The 20,514-nt window shown below is 33.2% G+C and overlaps 2 protein-coding genes across 2 annotated transcripts; both read right to left on the reverse strand.

The window, feature by feature from the left end:
* Positions 1–2,426: 2,426 nt before the first annotated feature.
* On the reverse strand, positions 2,427–8,290 carry LOC148300006 (membrane-bound alkaline phosphatase-like). The gene is made up of 7 exons (XM_088275398.1): positions 8,227–8,290; positions 7,262–7,566; positions 6,153–6,345; positions 5,349–5,521; positions 4,261–4,594; positions 3,723–4,037; positions 2,427–2,657 (listed from the first exon to the last, which is right to left on the reverse strand). The coding sequence occupies exons 2-7, from the start codon at positions 7,547–7,549 to the stop codon at positions 2,449–2,451; spliced, it is 1,512 nt and encodes a 503-aa protein (XP_088131524.1). The 5' UTR covers positions 7,550–7,566; positions 8,227–8,290; the 3' UTR covers positions 2,427–2,448.
* A 2,419-nt stretch (positions 8,291–10,709) lies between these two features.
* LOC148300007 (alkaline phosphatase, tissue-nonspecific isozyme-like) lies at positions 10,710–12,241 on the reverse strand. Its single transcript, XM_088275402.1, has 3 exons — positions 12,187–12,241; positions 11,263–11,580; positions 10,710–10,894 (listed from the first exon to the last, which is right to left on the reverse strand). Exons 1-3 carry the CDS (start codon positions 12,239–12,241, stop codon positions 10,710–10,712), a joined length of 558 nt encoding a protein of 185 aa, XP_088131528.1.
* Between the last annotated feature and the right edge of the window lie 8,273 nt (positions 12,242–20,514).

Below are 20,514 nucleotides of genomic sequence, written 5' to 3' on the forward strand. Positions count from 1 at the left end.
CGCATTGAAACACTTGTCACAATAGATTTTAAGAACTAGTGATATTTTCCTAGTAAATTAAAATTAAAAATGGATACATTTTATCACAAAGCGACTGGCGAATCAATTTATGAAATTAAAATATACCCCAAGAGTCAAAATTATGTTACGGAGATATAATGTGGAAGATTAAATGAAATAAAGTAATTGTCATTGAGGAATTAATGTATATTTTTTTTACGAACTTACATAATTTAAAATATTTACGAAATATATTCCCCGAGATTAATTTCGATCCAAACTGATATCCGTATAATGCCTGTAAATTAATTTTAATTAAATTATCAACAAATGTTATTGTTCACAGGCCGATCGCTGTTAATCTTGTTTCACGAATTTGTTTTTCTTGCGTAAATACTATATTTGTCCGCCTCCGTAGTGTAATGGTCAGCACGCTCGGCTACCGTTCTGGAGGTCCCGGGTTCGATTCCCAAGGGGGGTTAAATAAATATTAGTGATTTTTTCACTGTAATATTTACTTAATATTACCCTAGACTGGTACCTGAAGCGGAGGGCTAATCACCTTTCCTTCATGTGTAAAACGATCAAGATAACACTGCGTTTATATGACGCAGTGCCCTATGCACCATTGGGGTTGCGGATAAGGGTTTTATTATTATTTATTATTAAATACTAAATGTATTTGTTTATTTTTTATCATGCACATATTAATATACAATTTAAATTAACAATAATGTGTCCTCACTTAGTTTTCCCGTGCCGACGGCACATTTTGTAATATTTGTTTATTACGGACCTCAACCCTTGAGTTTTAGTTTTTCATTTGTATTCTCAGTTATATTTTCTCATTTGTTTTCTTTTAAACATGCTTCGTACCTTATGTTTTTTTCATTTGTTACATTTAAATGTGCTTTAGACCTTATGTTTTTATATGTTCATTTTTTACACCTGTTTATTGTTTTATATTTTGCCATGTATTAGTTTTAATTTAAAAAAAATCTTTTTTCCAACTTTCTTATTTGTGTTTCAGTCTTGTTAACCTTAATCCCATGTCCCAAAATGAGAAATAGAAATTACTCATCGGAACATTATACATATGACTTATGTATGTAATATGTTTTGAAATAAATAAATAAAATAATAAATAAAATGAAAATAATATCGAGGGTTTACTGGCAAAAAACGTTAACTCTAAAATCCTAGTAGGAATTATCCCTGTTATTTAAAGCTTTTAGCTTAAATAACATACCCGCAATTCAGCTGAATGTTGACTTTACTTGTAAAACTACATATATATATATATATATATATATATATATATATATATATATATATATATATATATATAAATGACATTTTAAACTACTTAGTGTATTTTTCTACTTTATAGAACTTTATAACACGGCATCATTAAGTCAAAATCGCAATATGATTTGTAACGCGTCCAAATTGGTTTATTAATCCAATATGATTTGTAAGGAGTCCAATTTAGTTTTTAATACAATATGATTTGTAAGGAGTCCAATTTGATTTGTAAGGAGACCAATTTGGTTTTAAATCCAATATGATTTGTATGGCGTCCAATTTGGTTTTTAATCCAATGTGATTTGTAAGGAGTCCAATTTGGTTTTTAATACAATATGATTTGTAAGGAGTCCAATTTGATTTGTAAGGAGACCAATTTGGTTTTTAATCCAATATGATTTGTAAGGAGTCCAATTTGGTTTTTAATCCAATTTGATTTGTAAGGAGTCCAATTTGGTTTTTAATCCAATATGATTTGTAAGGCGTCCATTGATGTGTATTTGATTTTCACTAATATGATCAACAACGCTGAAAAAAACTGTTCTAGTATATATAATATTAAATGCCATATATAATATTAATTGATTATCTAGTATATATAATATTAATTTAATGGAACTATAACACTATGATTTTTTTATGAGCCTTAGTATTTAGCGATTTTATCGGCTTCCATAGATATTTATCAAAATAATCTTCTATGTCTCTTTGTTTTTTTTTTATTAATAATCACAACCAGACCATACAAGATAACACGTTCTGCACACGTAATAAAAAACAGTTGATACATCCATAAATTGAAGGTTAAACGATTGGCATCATAAAGGCTTAAAAATCTTATTATCTTCCGATTTCAAACATTTCGGAGTCGATAAGATTCCTATCATATTTTTGTACCGTTTTACTGTGATCGAGTAGTAACAACTTTACCATTGAATTCAGACGAATTAGTGGCAAACGGTGTATGATAGATGTTCGAATGGGGAAATGAGGAAAGATTGCAAGGCTGAGAGATGATCACTTTCGATCGAATTAAATTTTGGTTAAACTTTGGTTACCCTATACATAAATATAAAACTCAACCTCAAGATAATACTTTAATTTATTATAGTATATGACAGGAAGCAAGCAAAAAAATAACAGTTATTTAGGAAATAGCTTATTGAACCAGCAAGGACTCAGATCGTTATCAAAACACGTTGCATAGGTGATCAGATGAGGTATTGTGGATTGTTCGTAGACGCCAGTGAAGAGATGCTGCCATGGTCCGTAAGCAAATACCCCCACATCGTCACCTCCGTGGGTTTCAGATTCTAAAGGATTTAGTCCTGGGGAAAGAAAACCAGGGTCTTCTGCAAAAAAAACAATTTATCCATAGAAATTATAAAAACTGGCTACAAAGTATTCTTACTAAGAATATAATACCAGCGGAATGAATGGTTTTTACAACATTTTGAATGTGTACAAATATTTGTTCACAAATTGGATCTTTTTCCGCTTAGCGGTTTATAAAGTTTTTTTATTTAACATTTTTAATTAATTTTCTAGACATTTGTACTTTTATAATCTTAAAATTAATAATGATTAAAGAAAACACTTGTTTTTTACCACTTGAGTTTTATTATAGACTACATGTTTCGGAAGTTAAACTTCCGTCATTCAGGTCAGTATAATAATAGTTATTATACAGATCTGAATGATGGAAGTTTAACTTTTGCAACATGTGGTCTATAATAAAACTCAAGTGGTAAAAAACAAGTGTTTTCTTTAATCATTGTAACATGTCTTACCACAAAGTTAGTGCCGAAACAATAAATAAAATAAAATTAATAACGCAGTTCTCTCCAATAAAGAGACTAAGCTCTTGTGCTTTTAGAGGGAATAACACTTATTATTTATTGTTTATGTTTTTTGGTAATTTAATTATTTTTTATAAAAAATTTTTTTTTTTTTCTCTTCGATTTAACACGTATATAAATCATACATATTTTTTTTTTAAACATTTTAATGTCTTTATTTTTTTTATATCTAGAGGAAGGTTTTTAATGTACTTGGTTCCCAAATATTTAAAGTTCTGTTGGAATAAAAGCAAAAATACGCTTTTTTTAATTTAAATCGTAATGTTACTCCACAAACTTATTTATTTTTTACAAAAATGCTAATAATATTAGTATATAACCACTCACCGAAAATCGATGAGTGGTTATATACTAATATTATTAACATTTTTGTAAAAAAATAAATAAGTAAAAATGACTAACCACAAAGTAAATGCTTTAAATATGAATGATATTGAGAATACTACTCCACAAAGTTTATACTAATCGTATTTATATAATATATTGATATTTCCAGCTCAGTTCTGGATCATAGGATAACTTACAACCTAGATTGTTAAGAGTTTGAAAAAATCTCACCTGTATTTTCTTGCGCCACATTAACTCGACTGCCATTAACTTCTTTTCTATACCCAGGTCCATTAGCATAGTTCAGGGTCATGTACTGCAGTCCATCAGTTGCTAGTTGTGTATCGACAAATCCAGTAATAGGGTTACCTCTGGTCGGGTATCCGCCTACAGACATTGTATGCGCGTGGTCTGACGTCACTACGATCAAGGTATCCTCGAGATCTACCATGGATACAGCTTTTGCGATCCCTTTGGAGAACTCTACAGTTTCATCGAGGGCAAACTTTGCCCTGGATTCATGATGAGCATGATCTATTCTACCCCCTGCAAGCAAGACAGGTTAAATGGTAATATGGTGAAGACCATATGGAAGTATGAGAAAATTCAGAGTCGACGGGATGGCTTCAATTAATGTAAAAGGTGATATTCTGGGATTTAACATACAATTTGTACCTGATTTAAAAATCATTCCTTATCCGTTTCAATAATTGTCCCATTTTTATAGCTCAACTCCAACAAATAAGATTAAAATACATTTTTTACCAACCTTCAGCAAATAGGAAATATCCTTTAGGATCTTTTGAAAGAACTTTTATAGCAGCTTCCACCATCTCTTCAAAAGATGGTTCCTTGTCGTCATTAACTTCCAGATGATATTTGCAATGACTTGGTTCAAACAAACCCATTAAGTATTCAGTGCTCTTATTTACGTTTAGAAGTTGGGATCTATTCCAAATATACTCGAACGGCTTATTTTGTTTACACTTGTCAGTTTTCCACTCTTTGACTAGGTTCCTTCTATCTTGGCGCCTTCCACTAAATCCCTCTTCATCCAAAGTCGTCGATGGCAACAGTTCTCTTCTACCTCCTCCAAGAATGACCTGAATGAATTAACAACCAAGAATTGCAATGGCAAATAATCTCACAAATCTTTTTTACGATTAGTGAAATCATACATTTTAAATTGTTGAAACTACCATCACTAGATAAACATTTTTCTATCCATCGGAAAATAGATCACCATTAACGTTGAGACGTTTGGCTCTACCAGGTATTTTTGTTAGTATCATAAGTGCATACATTTCAACATTAACCATATCCGCTTCATATGCGGAGCATATAGAATCCTTAAAGGCTCTTCTGTCCACTGCCAACTCCCTTACGTCTTTCTTTGTCAAGTCCACGTCAAATAAAAACTGCCGACGGATTGTCAACAGTGGACGTCTTGACCTGATGCTTTGTAAAAGAGGCAAGCTTGATGGCGGCTCTCGGAAGGCATTGAAGGAACTACATTGTTTTTTCTTGACAACAGTTGAGACTTTGAGTTGCTGCATCCCTTGCCGTATTTCTATATTCCACGAAGTCAGACCAATGCGCGTCTAAAATTATTCGAAAGCACCTATTATCGTTGCTGAGTTACGGCTACTCTAGGCCCTTGCAAGGTATCATATCTTACACCCGTATAAGAGAAAAGAAGCATAGGAGAATAATGTTAAGTAAGAACATCTTTTAAGAGTTTGTCTGCTGATCATACCTCGCCCCATCAGTTATGCGCTGTTGAGGTAGTATTTTACGAAAACGGCGCTATACAAATCATCCAACATTACGACTTTTATTATCTTCAAATGAGTTTACCTTGAGTTTTTGCCCAGGATCTCCATGGATGAGCTGGTGAGCTATATCTCTGCAAAGGGTTGGATCGTGGCCCGCAGCCCTTACGTCAGCATCACTCTCCCAGTTACGATCGGCAGTATGGGCATATGTTCCCGCTGGGGAAGCGTGGGTGACTCTGGTCGTAGTCAATATTCCTATTTACCAAATTGTGATATGATTTTTCTATGGGGGTTTCATATTTGTGATGATATTTATTTCCCAAAAGGGATCCATGCCTAATACAAAACTGGATAAAGTAAATTTAGTGCGCCTCTTAATTTTTTTGTTTAAAAATGCTGGATTTCATCCACTAACAAGTTAATTTTAGAAGAAGAGGATGAATGGCTGAGATAAGCATTTTCGATAAAATTATGAAAGGTGTGCTGAGATGATTTGGATTAAACAAATTTATGAGGTAAATGTAAGTGGAAATATAAACAGAGGAAACTTGGCATGATCAACTGTTTTAAATAATTGAAAGTGGTTAGGTCAGATCCATGATACATGAAAGAGGCGAAGATGGTTTGCAAAGAAAGATTTCTATTCTCTCTGCCTACTTGCCTCTGCCTGAAGCGGCGTGATGGTTAGTCAGTTTACAAGTTGATTTTTATAAATGTCGCAGCAAAGTTCTTTTTTAAATCTGCGAAAAGAACAAAAATTTGGACACACTAAAATATTTAATAGAATGCTTCTTGCTGTATCGTCTACGTGTGAACAGGATAAGGAGGTATGAGTGTAATTTCTCCTTTTTTACTCTGAATTTAATTTTAATTCTTAAAAATTCACCAGCACTCCGTCCGCTGTCGATGAAGAGCTTTGCCAATGAGTGGACGTAAGTTGAGTTGTCCTGCATCTTGTTGCAATCGAATCTTGGGACTTTCGCTGTTACTCCGATTGTCCCAGAATTAGCCTTAACGCCGCCAAGATACGCAGTTGCACTACAAGCCGAATCTGCAACTTGGTGGTTCACGCAGTACGTCTGAAAAAATAGTCAAATCTACAAAAATATTCAAATTTTTCAAAAGATATATTTGTAAATAAAAACCTTCATTAAAGTTTAATTAAAAAAAAATACAATTACAGACAAAAAGTGCTAAGGGTTCTAAAAATAATCGTTAATTCAAAGTATAACAACGAAAACAAAAAATATACATTTTTGACATCTCAACATATGCACATGAAGAAGAATATGGAAGTTTCCGCATCTTTACAGGACGACCTGCCATAGGTTAGTTAAGTGATCACTTTACTAGTGTACAAACCCTTTACCCGTGATTGACACCAATCTACTTAAATTTTTAGAACTCCTATATATGTCATTAATTTCATGACACCGCAAATGTCAGTTCACTGGACCCATATATAAGCCTATGATAGACGTAAGCCATATATTAATATGGCTTCCATATCTTTCTTTGTAAATATTAAGATGTCAAAAATATATAAAATGACTCCTAAGCCAAGGTAATCCACGTTTGTAACTAAGTATTTGGACACTCAAAATGTTAAAAAAAATAAAAAAAACATTAAATAATTTAACTCACTCAATATTATTAGTATTTAAAACTTTCACTTTTTCGTTAGTCCTTTTTATTTGATTTTTTTACAAAAATGTTAATATAAGTATAAAACCACTCACCGAAATTTTAATGTCTACTAAATTCTAAACGTGCCCGTATCTTTGTCAGGACAATCACTACAACAGCAAGCAAACAACGTGTGAATAGTGCCATAGTGGTGACGTGCAGTATTGTTTGCATGCTGGTGTAGTGATTGTCCTGACGAAGAGTCGGGTGCATCTCGAAACCGGTGGACATAAAAATATCGGTGAGTTGTTTTAAACTAATATTACGAACATTTTTGTGAAAAAATATAAAAGTAAAAATTTAACTCACCTTTGACAGGCCCGTAACTGGGAACTTTTCAAAACTAAGTTCGGTCTCTTCTCCCGTCAAACCCTCCATCTGGCCCTGGTAGGTTCTGGCAGCAGCCAGTGTCGGAATGGACATCCCGTCTCCCAGAAACATAATGACGTTCTTGGCTCTGTTGGTGTTCGTCTTCTGCTTGACGACCATCCTCACCCTATCTCTACCCAGCTTCTGCCAGTACTCTGCAGTGTCTTCGTCCGGGTTGTGCCTGAACCGCTTGGAGTTTGCTGGACCATCCCTGATGCTGGGATGCATCCAGGTATCATCACTATCTGCAATACCAATTCAACGCAATCGTATTATTCTAACTAACCAGCTAACCATAACGCAGCGGGGATAGGCAGAGAGAAAAGAGCGTTACACCAATCTGAATTTGCAAATAATCCTTCGCCTCTTTCAAATTCGTGCATCTCCTTATACATAGCCGCCGATAATTCAAACTCCCAACCTGGCCGCTTTTAAGTATTTAAAATATTTAAAATATTGTTGGCTGGTTTACACATGAAACCTTCACCATTCTACCCATGTATTGTCGTACGTGTATAAAGTGTTCACTCAAACCAGTCCTTGGCCTTGTAAATAACTGAAGTTTCATATTCTTCAACATCTTTTTAATATGTCTATAAAAAACAATTGAGATGGAGGAAATAGGGAAGAATCATATGATGGACATTTAATACATTTATTCATATATATATATATATATATATATATATATATATATATATATATATATATATATATATATATATATATATATATATATATATATATATTTATATTTTATATATATATATATATATATATATATATATATATATATATATATATATATATATATATATATATATATATATATATATATATATATATATATATATATATATATATATATATATATATATATATATATATATTTATCTAATACTCACAGTCGTGTGGAAATGCGATAACACTCGTAAAAAACGGTACGAGAATAAACGGGAGGACGCTCTCCATGACGCTATCGATGTGGCCACCTTAAATTGGTAAACTTCCTTTTATGCCGACACGGGGGCCAAGTCGATATCAGGATTTGAACGGTTTACCGTTACCTCCGTATAACTTGTACACAGTGCTAAAATAACAGTAGGTGGTCAGATTACAGCTCTAACCCTAAACGACGAAAAATATTCAACAATTTTTTTGCATATTAACCACCCTAAAAAATCACCAATTTTGTCGTCACAAAATATTGTCGGGTGTGAAACCTAGCAAAAATTTATAAGTGTATCCGGTACGCATTAAATATTTTTGGAACATATGTATTTTGTCGTGCGCGTAGGTCATACGGGCTGGCGTGGAATGGTGAAGATAAACCGAGCGTATCACGTACGTTCGTATGTGTAGGGCGGTTGAAGGCATTGTTAACTTTGTGGTGTGGTAATTTTGAATGTCAAAATGTTTGATTATGTTTATTTCTTTTAAGAAACGTCTGAGACATTACTATCTATCATTAGAATCCTAAGTGTGCATCAAACCTCCTCCCTTAGTTTTATAAAACTACGATTACTACAGTAAAAATTATTGTTGTCGCCTTGAGGGTTGACGAATGTTATAATATTATTATATGTAAATTATCAATATTCTCAGAATTAAAGTACGGCATACAATAAAGTTTTAATTTATACTTCTTTAAAAACGTATCTACATATCTACATATACCTATTACAATAGTATGTCGTTCACTCCTTTCAACAACGTCATATATCAAAAATCGTCAATTTTCAGTTGTGCATGTTTTCGGAATACCCAGAAAATGTACTATATCCCAGCAAAAGCGGCATATTTTAAACTTGATATTTACCTATATTATTTCAAGAAATAAAAATAGTTTGTGTTTTGATTCACTCACATTTTTATTAACCAACTAGTTTCGGCAACAACCTGTTGCCCTCTTCATGGTTTAATTTATGACTCATATTAGGAGTCATAAATTAAACCCTGAAGAGGGCAACAGGTTGTTGCCGATCTAGTTGGTTAATAAAAATGTGAGTGGATCAAAACACAAAGTATTTTTATTTCTCGAAATAATATATCAATATGATCCACACAGTTAATGCTTTCAATATTCAAAACTTAATATTTACCCCCTGCAGGTATTGTTTAATTATATTTTTTTAAATGTATAAAATATTTTTTAAATGGGAAGAAATGAACCTTTAAGTTTTACCTAAAAAGATCTGTTGCACAGTAAAAAGTTCAAGAATTTTCTTGATATTTATTTTTAGTACATTTCATTAAATTCTTAAACATTAAAAGTGATCTCCTGAAAAATCATGTTTCTTGATATATGACGTTGTTGAAAGGAGTGAGCGATGTAGGTTCGTAATATAATACCAATAAACCCATTCAAAAACAAACCAAAACATATACAAAACACATTTCGTTTGCTGTATGTGTGCCATCGAAAAACAATATTTGGACAGGAGACGGGTTTTTTAAGCTTGAATGTGGTCGGTTGTTTTTTTTATGGCAAAAACGTCATTTACGCTAACATGTACATATAAATTTCCTGATTCGACTCCCAGCAGGGTTACAAATTTAACTGTTTTCACGCACGTTAATATTTTAATTAACAAAACCTTCTTGTCAATTACGATTTATGTTTTTGGATGTGGATAAGGAACACATAAAGAGTAAGAAAGTATACAAATTTGATATTACGATTTATTCACAAAATTTTGAGTAAGTCCCATTTTTTCCAAACTTGCAACACAGATTGTAACCCATGAAGAAGATATAAAAGTAGAATATAAAATAATTAGGGCATTTACTGGGCATATGACCTGTCGGAAATGGTGAATGCTTATACTCTGTATAAGCAATTAATTTTATTTGAATGACCTGATGATGGAATGATTTTCCGAAACCGGAAGTCACGAATAAGTGTTTATAAAAGTGGTAGTATACAAAGTAAAATATGGATGATATAGAGAAAGTTTTATTACCTTACCACAAAGTTATCAATGCATTTAATATAGAAAATATAGAATAATTATTTTCTTTTCTTGTGTTTTTATATTTACACAAATATTTGTATTTCATACTATTTCTGTGAGCCTAAGTGACTCATTATTAGAAAAAGGTATCAAATTGTGGTAGAAGGGGTTCGAACCGAGAAACTCTGACTCAAGAGTCCGTGATACTAACCACGGGACTACAACCCGACACCTAAATGGCCTATTTGAGATATGAGCAGTGTGATTGTCAATCATGGATTGAATGGTGAATGTTGTTAGACAGTATATAAATCGATCACTCAAAGTAGACAATGTCATGTCGAAAGCCTAGTAAATGCCCAAACTTCCATATTTGTATTTATCTATGTTTGAGATGTGGATACAAAAATCTTGATATGAATGTATTCGTTTATTCAACAGTGACTGCGTTCGGGATCAAAGCAGATAGCATAAGTGATCAGATGAGGTATTGTGGATTGTTCGTAGACGCCAGTGAAGAGATGCTGCCATGGTCCGTAAGCAAATACCGCCACATCGTCACCTCCATGGGTTTCTGAAGATAATGGAACCAGGGATGGAGAACGGAATCTATGGTCATCTGCAACCCAAGATTGAAATTACACTTTTTAGTTTTTACCAAGGAAATATTAAATTGTAAAATCCTTTTTTCCATTCCTAATTTAGGAGTTGAACTATTTTTTTTAATTATATTAGGAATTACTCTACTTTATCTTCTGAAAGGTTAAATATTAGAACAAAAATAATGGATTTGACTCTGTTGCCTTTTATATGCTGACGATGCGATGCTTTCTGTTGAAAGTAGAGAAGCTCAAAGGTTTATAATGTGTGCCAGTAAAGTGATAAATTTTGAAGAGAAGAAGATTGTTTGCAACGTCAGATTGGTGTGGAGTCTCTGCTTACTCCTGCGAGGAACCAGAAGACAAATTCAGTAAGTTAGGTAGTTACCTATATCTTCTTGTGTAACATCTACTCGATTTCCATCATTTTCCCTTCTATAACCGGGACCGTTGGCATAGCTCAAAGTCAGAGTCTCTAGTCCATCAGACACCGTTTGGGTATCACTTATTCCAGCAATGGGGTTTCCTCTGGTTGGATAACCCCTTATGGACCTGGTGTGTGCGTGATCTGAAGTCACCACGATCAAGGTGTCTTCGAGGTCCACTATGTAAACTGCTTTAGCAATGCCTTCGGAAAACTCTGCAGTTTCATCGAGAGCTTCCTTGGCTCTTGTTGCATGATGAGCATGGTCGATTTTGCCTCCTACTGAACAACAAAAAAATTAAACACGTGTTTATTACTAAATCGGATCGAAGATTTAGGAATTTGGCTTCGCCGTATAATGCTTCTTCTCTGGATGGATTGGGTCACAAATAAAGAAGTTCTAAGAAAAGCTGGATCACACAGAGAACTCTCGTCGAATAAGGTTTGGAAGACTTTATACATTGATCCACGTATTTTGTGGAGGAAAACACCACCTTCTTCAAATCATCATGATAGAAAAGATAAAAGGACACTGAGGAGCTGGCAGAAAACTAAAATCGTGGCTTCGCAAACATTCGCGACTGGACCGGGATAAGAGTAGTAGAAGAGCTGTTCCGGATGGCGCAAGACCTGTTGTTCCAAAAAAAATTAACAACCAAATAAACAATATTAAGTGAACTGTGTACCTACTCCATGACGTTATCGGTATGACTCCTGCTTTGTTTTTTTTAGCATATTATCGTCAGAATTAAATTCTATCAGCCAGAACACTACTAACATTAATCGGATTAAAGTATTTTCAGTAATCTTGCATGATTATTATCAACACAAGCAATTTCTTGCATTATATATTATAGGTTTCTCAACTTGAGGCTAACCATCTATCACCTTTTATACGAAAGAAGGTGAATATCTTAGTAACCAAAGATTTGGGATCTGACATTTGGTAGATAAGTTTATACATTTTTTTTTACTAAACGTAATTACGGCTCTTTAGGCATGGCATGTGTTGAGTTAATACAATTTTTTTTTATTAGTTTTTTTTTTATTAGATTACATACAATAGATACAATAACTATTTACATTGTAAAGGCTTTACAATAAAATAATTACACCTGGACTTTAATTAATTTACTTTCTACCTTGTCCTTTCCAACGAGATTATGTATTTTATACACCTGTGTTTACATTTTTTTTATTTACATAAATTGCATACATTTATTTAAAGAACAATTAAAAACATATTTATTTCTTTTTTTGCAGTAGGTACCTTACCTTGTGTGTCTTGTGGGTGGAGTTCTTTTTACATATTTTTTAAAAATTATATTTATCTATTTTAACCTAATATACACCAAAAACGAGAAAAAATAATATATATAGTATTTTAAAATTTTAATGGAATCAACTCTTGATAATTTACCCATTCCTTTATTTTGCCTTTGTTCCATATTTTATTTTGACCTCTAACATCCGTCGGCAACAAATTAAAAATGTTTGGAAAACGATATATGGCAGTGTGACTCCCATATTAATTGTTATTCTGGCCATTATTGAGTTCATTTTTTAAACCTATACATATGCAATGGTTTCGGGTATTTTCCACATTCGGATAGCATTTTTAATGGATTTGGAAGACCGACTGATTGTGGCGCCATCAATTGAGAAATTTGTGAAATAATTATATAGCTTGCTCCATTTTAAATTCATTTCGAATTAGTTTACATATATTTTTTAAGACACAGATCCTGAAATAACATTTAACCTGACTACGGATGATATGTCAATATTATAGGTGTCTCAACTTGGTATGAAACATCTATAGATAGATGTTTCATCTCAAGCTGAGACACCTATAATAACTTTTACATATTTCCAATTTTTTCCCATTTTTCCTTTGCTAAAATTACTACCACATTCGCCTCATAATTTTTTTATTCGATTTTCTAGCAATTTGAATACAAAACTAAGTTGTCGCGTTATCTGTCGACAGTTTATTATATGCAATTATGACAACCTTCACATTTGATAAGTTAGTTTATAATTAGTGACATCTATTCAAAACTGTGTAAAGGCAAAATGAATGATGAATTATGAATTATGAATTATGAATTATGAATTATGAATTATGAATTATGAATTATGAATTATGAATTATGAATTATGAATTATGAATTATGAATTGTGAATTATGAATTATGAATAACACATCACTCGAGCGAGTGTTTTTGCCTAGAATTTTCACTCACAAATAACATTCACACTGTACATAATTTAACTATAAAAAATTAAACTAGCGAACCATCACGCCGCTTCCCCGTAGGGGTAGGTAGAGAGAATAGAACGCAATACCAATATTTCTTTTTACACAATATTCGCCTCTTCCAAATTCATCCATCTTCCACGCCGATTCTTTCGACTCCTGACCTGACCACTTTCAAATATTTGTTATACTTGATCATGCCAAGTTTTCCTCGGTCTTCCTCCGTTTCTATTACCAACCACATGAACCTCGCAAATTTGTTTAAGCCTTTCTTCACACATTCTATTTTTATGCCGAAACCACCTCAACACACCTCCCTTCATTTTAATGATAATACTTATCTCATCCTTGCATGCTTTCCTTACATCACCATTCGAACATCCATCACATCAATGAGAAATCGCATTTCGAATGAAAAAATCACTAATTTTAATGATTAATAATAAATAAATAATAAAACCCTTATCCGCACCCCAATGGTGCATAGGGCACTGCATTATAAAAACACAGTGTTATCTTGATCGTTAACACATGAAGGAAAGGTCATCAGCCCTCTGCTTCAGGTACCAGTCCAGGGTAATATTGAATAAATATAAGAGTGAAAAAATCACTTATATTTATTTGACCCCCCCTGGGAATCGAACCCGGGACCTCCAGAACGATAGCCGAGCGTGCTGACCATTACACTACGGAGGCGAACAAAATGATTTAAATAATTACTGTTTATTATTACTAATTATTTATTTCAATCATTAAAACATTTAAATTTTAATAACGCGGTATTTCGTAATCTTGATTACTTATTTTTAGACTAATTTTATCTCATTTTATTGGATGTCATGCGTACTACTGACGAACATAGTCATGTCAAAGATAATTTACTGTGTATGATAAAAGTATAATAACCACGTGGGTCCCACGACATGAATCATGGCATGAACCAGCCAGTGAGTATCGTGACAATATACACACATTGTATTATAATATGTGTTTACTCACGTGGGTCGTTCGATAAGTAACTGCCGTAAAAAAACATCTATGTAAAAAAAAAATATATATCAACATAAATGAAGAAGAATATGGAAGTATGGGCATTTACAAAGCTTCATAGGCTTGGTTAAAATTTCCCTTACCGTGCTAAAAACTTCTGCGTTCACCGGTGATATGTATTTTGTACACCATATAAAAATGTGGTTTTAAAACGGGAAAATGTGAACATGTTCCGATATGTTTTTTTATTATAGTTGGAGTTGAAATATAACAATTTTGTAATGTTAGCTCTGGTAAGTCGCTCACTCCTTTCAAGAACGTCATAAATCAAAAATCGTCAATTTTCAGCTGTGCATGTTTTCAGAATGCCTAGAAAATGTACTATATCCCAGCAAAAGTGGCATATTTTTAACTTAATATGTACCCGCTACAGGGCAGAAAGTGTTGTTTTTGCATTTTGAAGAAAAGGCATTGTTTAATTATTTTTTTAAATAAACTAAATATTTTACAAATGGAGAAAGAACCTTCAGGTTTTACCTAAAAAAGATCTGTTGCACAGTTAAAAGTTCAGTAAGTGGCTTGATATTTATTTTTAATACATTGTATTATATTTTCAAACTTTAAAAACGTTATCCTGAAAAATCAAGTTTTTTTTATTTATGACGTTCTTGAAAGGAGTGAGCGAAGAATCTGAAAGCGAGAAAAAAGTGCATCGCAAGTAGCTGCAATAGCTAACGTAGCGACACGACTGCTGCGTAAGACAACCTGCGCACTACTGGTGCGGTAAATACGCTACGACATGCCCGTATACGCAAAAAACGTCCACGCGCGAACACATTGAAAAATATTCACAAATTCTACCCACGATTGACAACCACACTACTTAATTTCTAGATGTATTGATCGAACTCCGTATCATGTGAGTTCAGCCATCTATGTTGAAATAGGAAAAGCTTTTATTAAGCAAAGACTCTGTCTATTTATACCTATGCAGGGTCCGAACCTTGGGTCAAATTTAGAAACCTGAGACCCGCTTGAAAACGTGACTTTAATTTGTATTTATGTACCTTACAATATGACCATTTATTTTATTTACAACATTTTGAATGTGCCTAAATACTTGTTCACAAATCTGGATTTTCTCCTTTTATGAAGTTTATATGGCATATGTAGGTTATGAAAGAAAATATATTTTCTTTTATCACAGAAATAATAACTATTTGGACTGTATGAAAAGTTTGACAATGCTCTAACATGGCAATTAAAAAATATATGATATGATTTTGTAATATTATTATTAGATTAAAACCAATATTTTTAGCTTTTCCACTTTATTTTTATTTGACCAGCGACCGGGTTTCCACCAGTCTGATGATGTCGGTAACGACGAAACCCGGTCGCTGGTCAAATAAAAATAATGTGGAAAAGCTAAAAATATTGGTTTTAATCTAAAAATATATTAAAAATGCAATTCCATCGTGAAGTGTCAGTGGATAATTTAAATCTATATGATTTTGTGATGATTTAAAATCTGACATTACATTTTACAACTGTTGTGTTGATAAGTCAACTGTGTATCAAATCACAGTTTTTTTTTTCAACACACTAATCGGAAGCCCCTAATATTTCATTTGTTTAGAATTCGTCTCCTAATATTCTGTCGAAACCTTGAGTCGGTATAGTTCAATAAAAAAAATCACTCTAGATTTAAAAAATGTAATTTACAAGTACTAAACTAAAATACTCAAATCTTAATTCATTGTTTGACAAAGCCATACTTATCTTAGTTTTCTCAACATCATAATGTTGAGAAAACTGAGATAAGTATGGTTCAATATGGCTCCAGAGTATCTTAAGGAGCTGTGTATTCCAGATGAATTGGTTGATAGACGTCCCACGCTTCGATCGGCTACAACATCTGCAATGGGCAAAGTTATCTTACCAGCTCGCAACCAACGCACTAAATTTGGCGAGCGTGCCTTTGCTGTTGCAGGACCGACGGCGTGGAATGCTCTTCCACCGATGGTTAGAAATAGTGAGAGTGAGATGATCTTTAGAAAAAGACTAAAAACACATTTGTTTGCTAAATCATTTCCACCATAATATTTTCCCCAATTCATTCACAGTGAAGCGCCCTTGAGGTATTTTTTTTACGAAAATGGCCCTATATAAGTTATCCAAATTTATTATTATTATTTTTATAAGCGATTTTCAAATTCGCCCTTGGCAGGAATACCGGAATAAAGCAAACCTCAACAAAGTATTATACAAGTATTTTTATTTAAAAAAATGTCTTTTTACTCCCTTTTTGGAAACAGTTTAACATCGTAAGGGCGTTTGTCCACCACACGGAATTAATAATAATAAAACCCTTATCCACACCTTAATGGTGCATAGGGCACTGCATCATATAAACGCAGTGTTATCTTGATCGTTAACACATGAAGGAAAGGTGATCAGCCCTTCGCCTCAGGTACCAGTCCAGGGTAATATTCAATAAATATTAGAGTGAAAAAATCACATATATTTATTTGACGCCCCCTCCTTGGAATCGAACCCGGGACCTCCAGAATGGTAGCCGAGCGTGCTGACCAAAATTACACGGAATTTTACCGTCCGACACGTCAGTTAGGGTTTTAAAACGATGATTGGCTTGGATTGGCTTGTGCTTTTCTTCCATATCTTTTCTTCTCTAAAATGTTCTTGTTATTAGGTTTATCAAGTCAAGAAAATGTTGATCACATTGGACGTACCAATATGCATAAAAAATATAGTGCTACTAATCTAAGCATGGCCATGACGGAACAGAAGATAGCAAGTTTTAATAAATTGACCTAATAAACCAACAAACAATGTAAGGGTAGGCAGAGAGAATAGAACGCCACACTACTCTGAACACTTCTTCGTCTCTTCCACATTCATACATCTCCTCATACACCCATCGATTATTTCGACTCCTGACCTGACCGCTTTCAAGTATTTGACATTCCTGATCATACCAAGTTTACCTCGGTATTCCTCTGCTTTTTTAAATATTTGCCTTATAAAATTGTTGTACCGTTCTTTACTTACCCGTTTGTTTCATACGTCCTCACCTTCTAAACACACTGTAACCGTCCGGCCACGCCATTTGGTGTTGTCAGGTTGACAACACTGAATTATACTGCTATTGTCAGGTTGACAACACTGAGCGGATTCAACAAAAGCAGCCAACCGAGGCGCGGGAGCGATAATCGCCTGCTATCGCTTGATTGTTAAAGAACGTATATTTTAGCTTCATATTTCATTCAAAGTTCAATAATCAATTAGATAAATTATAATAAGTTAATATCAAATCATTATCAAATCGTGTAAGAATTTTATATCAATAAACAAACTGTAAGTAAACATTTCTTTTAAATATCCTGCTCTGGCATCCCGTCAATACTACACACACCGGGTTTCCAAATTGGTGACCTCCGTTATGCAACGCACACACTAGGTGGCTATAACACCTTTCTTATTTTTTTACTGATTTACTGAATTATTTTACATTCTAAGAAAACATGACTAAATATATATTTTTAAATATTATAGGCATTTTTATCCAATTTAAATAAGGGTCTTGCCTGCATTTGGAAATAAAAAGAGTTTCTGTTAAATGAAAAAAAAACTCAAATCAACCATAGATAAATGCCGTAAACTCACGCGTAAAGCGATGTAAGAATTATATGATATATATATGAGTTTCAAAAATTTATTGAGTATTGAGGTTGTCAATCATGGGTAGAATGGTGAATGTTACACGTGTGATAACGTAACCAGCCTATGACAAATAAGCCCTGTAAATATCCATACTTCCATATTCTTATTCATCTATGTTGAGATGTCGAAATGTAAAAATAACATGTGAAGAAACCCAGATTTGTGAACAAGGATTTGAACACACATAAAATGTTGTCAATTTTACATTTTTATTAATCATGAAATATAAAAGCATTTGAAATAGAAGATCGTTTGCTAATATACTTAATACTAATTTCCTGACGAAAACTCTCACATATATTGCTCACTCCTTTCAACAATGTCAAAAATCAAAAAACTTCATTTTTCAGGAGATCGTATTTAAAGTTTAAAAATATAATACAATGTATTAAAAATAAATGTCTAGCCACTTATTGAATTTTGTACTGTGCAACAGATCTTTTTAAGTAAAACCTGTATGTTGTTTTTTTTTTAAATATTAAGTATATTTCAAAAAATAATTAAATAAAACCTTTTCTTTTCTTTTTTTCTTTTCCGCCCAGGACAACCACTGATGACAATTTGTCGGCAGTTCTCGTCCGAACTTCGGGACGCGGATCTGACTTGGGAGAATGCAAGGGAGCTGGCGGCCGACTGAAAAGCCTGGAGACAGTTTGTGGACTCCATATGCTCCACCTAGGGAGCGGATATGGTTTAATTATTAATTTAAATTTTTCTTCAAAATGCAAAAGTAATATTTACCCTGTAGCGGGTAAATATTAAGTTTAAAATATACCACGTTTGCTGGAATTTTTTGGACATTCCGAAAACACGCACAACTGAAAATTGTCGATTTTTGATATATGACATTATTGAAAGGAGTGAGCGATATGTACATACTCAGTTTATCTTTCCGTCATCCTCCTTACACTGGCAGTACTATAGCTATGCCCTATGCGTGACCAGAGCATGTAATCTTCGATCATCGTTCAATCTTGAACCGTGACAAGGAACGAGTGATAATTCTGAAATGTCAACACAACTCGAGATAACTCCATCTCACAAACAATAATTTTATCATCTAGTGATATTTGGATGCAGCGAGCATCATACTTACATTACACACAGTCGGACCTCTAAAGATAACACTTATTAAAACTAATCAAACATGTAAAGTACACTGCACACACGACTTACAAAGTTTATTAATTAATCTGATTCAAACATTGTTGAAAAAGCTAGATCCTTATTCAAACAAATTCATAATCGACTTGTTTAAACGTTGAAGATCTGTTCTTTCAGTGATTTTTGGGAAAATGCTAGGTCCCATTGATGAATGCTCCAAAAAGTTGTCCCAATTCACTTAGATTTTGTTAAAAACTTTATGTATCTTTCAGATCATGGTCCTCACTTTGTTCTTCTTAATAGAAAATGTCATTCCTCGTCATACCACATCATTCGTCAGTAATTTCTGCATTGTCTAAGTCAGGGGTTCCCAATCTTTTTCAGCCCGCGGCGCACTTACAAGCTTAGTATTTTGTCACGGCGCCCCACATTATTAAGCTATTCGGAATAGACATAGTGACTGTATATTGGGTCGTTCAATAAAGACTTTCAAACTTTCACAGTTAATATCGACCATATTGTTGATGCTACATCTCTGGCACACACCTTATTTTATTAAAATTTAAAGAAAGAAAGCACTTAGTGAAAGATCCTGTATATATTATAGTCGAAAGAAATAGATACAATACCTACAATAATAGTAGTTGGGTAGATGGACACAAAAATTAAAACATCCACAATATGAAATTGAGTTTTATTATATCTATAAGAATTCAGAATCGAAACGGAGAACAACAAAAAATAAAATATTGTGGTTTCGGATAATGATAGAGGATCGACTCACGGCGCCCCTCTTTACTTTTACGGCGCACCAGGGCGCCACGGCGCACACTTTGGGAACCCCTGGTCTAAGTGGTTAAACTATGAACTTCATAATCTCTCCTTATTTTTTTTTCAGATATATATGGTAGTTGCATTTATTATTAACTTTGCTAATTATGTTTATAGATCAATTATATCTTTGAAATTTATAGATCATAACAATGATTAAGGAAACTTTGTTTTATACCACTTGTGTGGTTTTAAAAACAAGTGTTTCCTATATCATTGTAACATGTCTTACCACAAAGTTAATGCCGAAAAAATAAATAAAATATAGATCATTAAATAAATTTTTC

The sequence above is a fragment of the Brachycentrus maculatus genome, unplaced genomic scaffold (assembly GCF_059751285.1).
Source record: "Brachycentrus maculatus isolate JH-2025_06_01 unplaced genomic scaffold, ASM5975128v1 h1tg000855l, whole genome shotgun sequence".
Lineage (NCBI taxonomy): Eukaryota > Metazoa > Arthropoda > Insecta > Trichoptera > Brachycentridae > Brachycentrus > Brachycentrus maculatus.

Coding starts and splice junctions, on each gene's coding strand:
- LOC148300007 (XM_088275402.1), bottom strand. CDS start 12,241: ATGTCAGATCCCAAATCTTTGGTTACTAAGATATTCACCTTCTTTCGT. Junction 11,581..12,186: donor CACCTTCTTTCGTATAAAAG/GTGATAGATGGT, acceptor TTTGTTGTTCAG/TAGGAGGCAAAATCGACCAT. Junction 10,895..11,262: donor TGTTACACAAGAAGATATAG/GTAACTACCTAA, acceptor CTTGGGTTGCAG/ATGACCATAGATTCCGTTCT.
- LOC148300006 (XM_088275398.1), bottom strand. CDS start 7,549: ATGCATCCCAGCATCAGGGATGGTCCAGCAAACTCCAAGCGGTTCAGG. Junction 4,595..5,348: donor ATCCTGGGCAAAAACTCAAG/GTAAACTCATTT, acceptor TAATTCATTCAG/GTCATTCTTGGAGGAGGTAG. Junction 4,038..4,260: donor ATATTTCCTATTTGCTGAAG/GTTGGTAAAAAA, acceptor TCTTGCTTGCAG/GGGGTAGAATAGATCATGCT.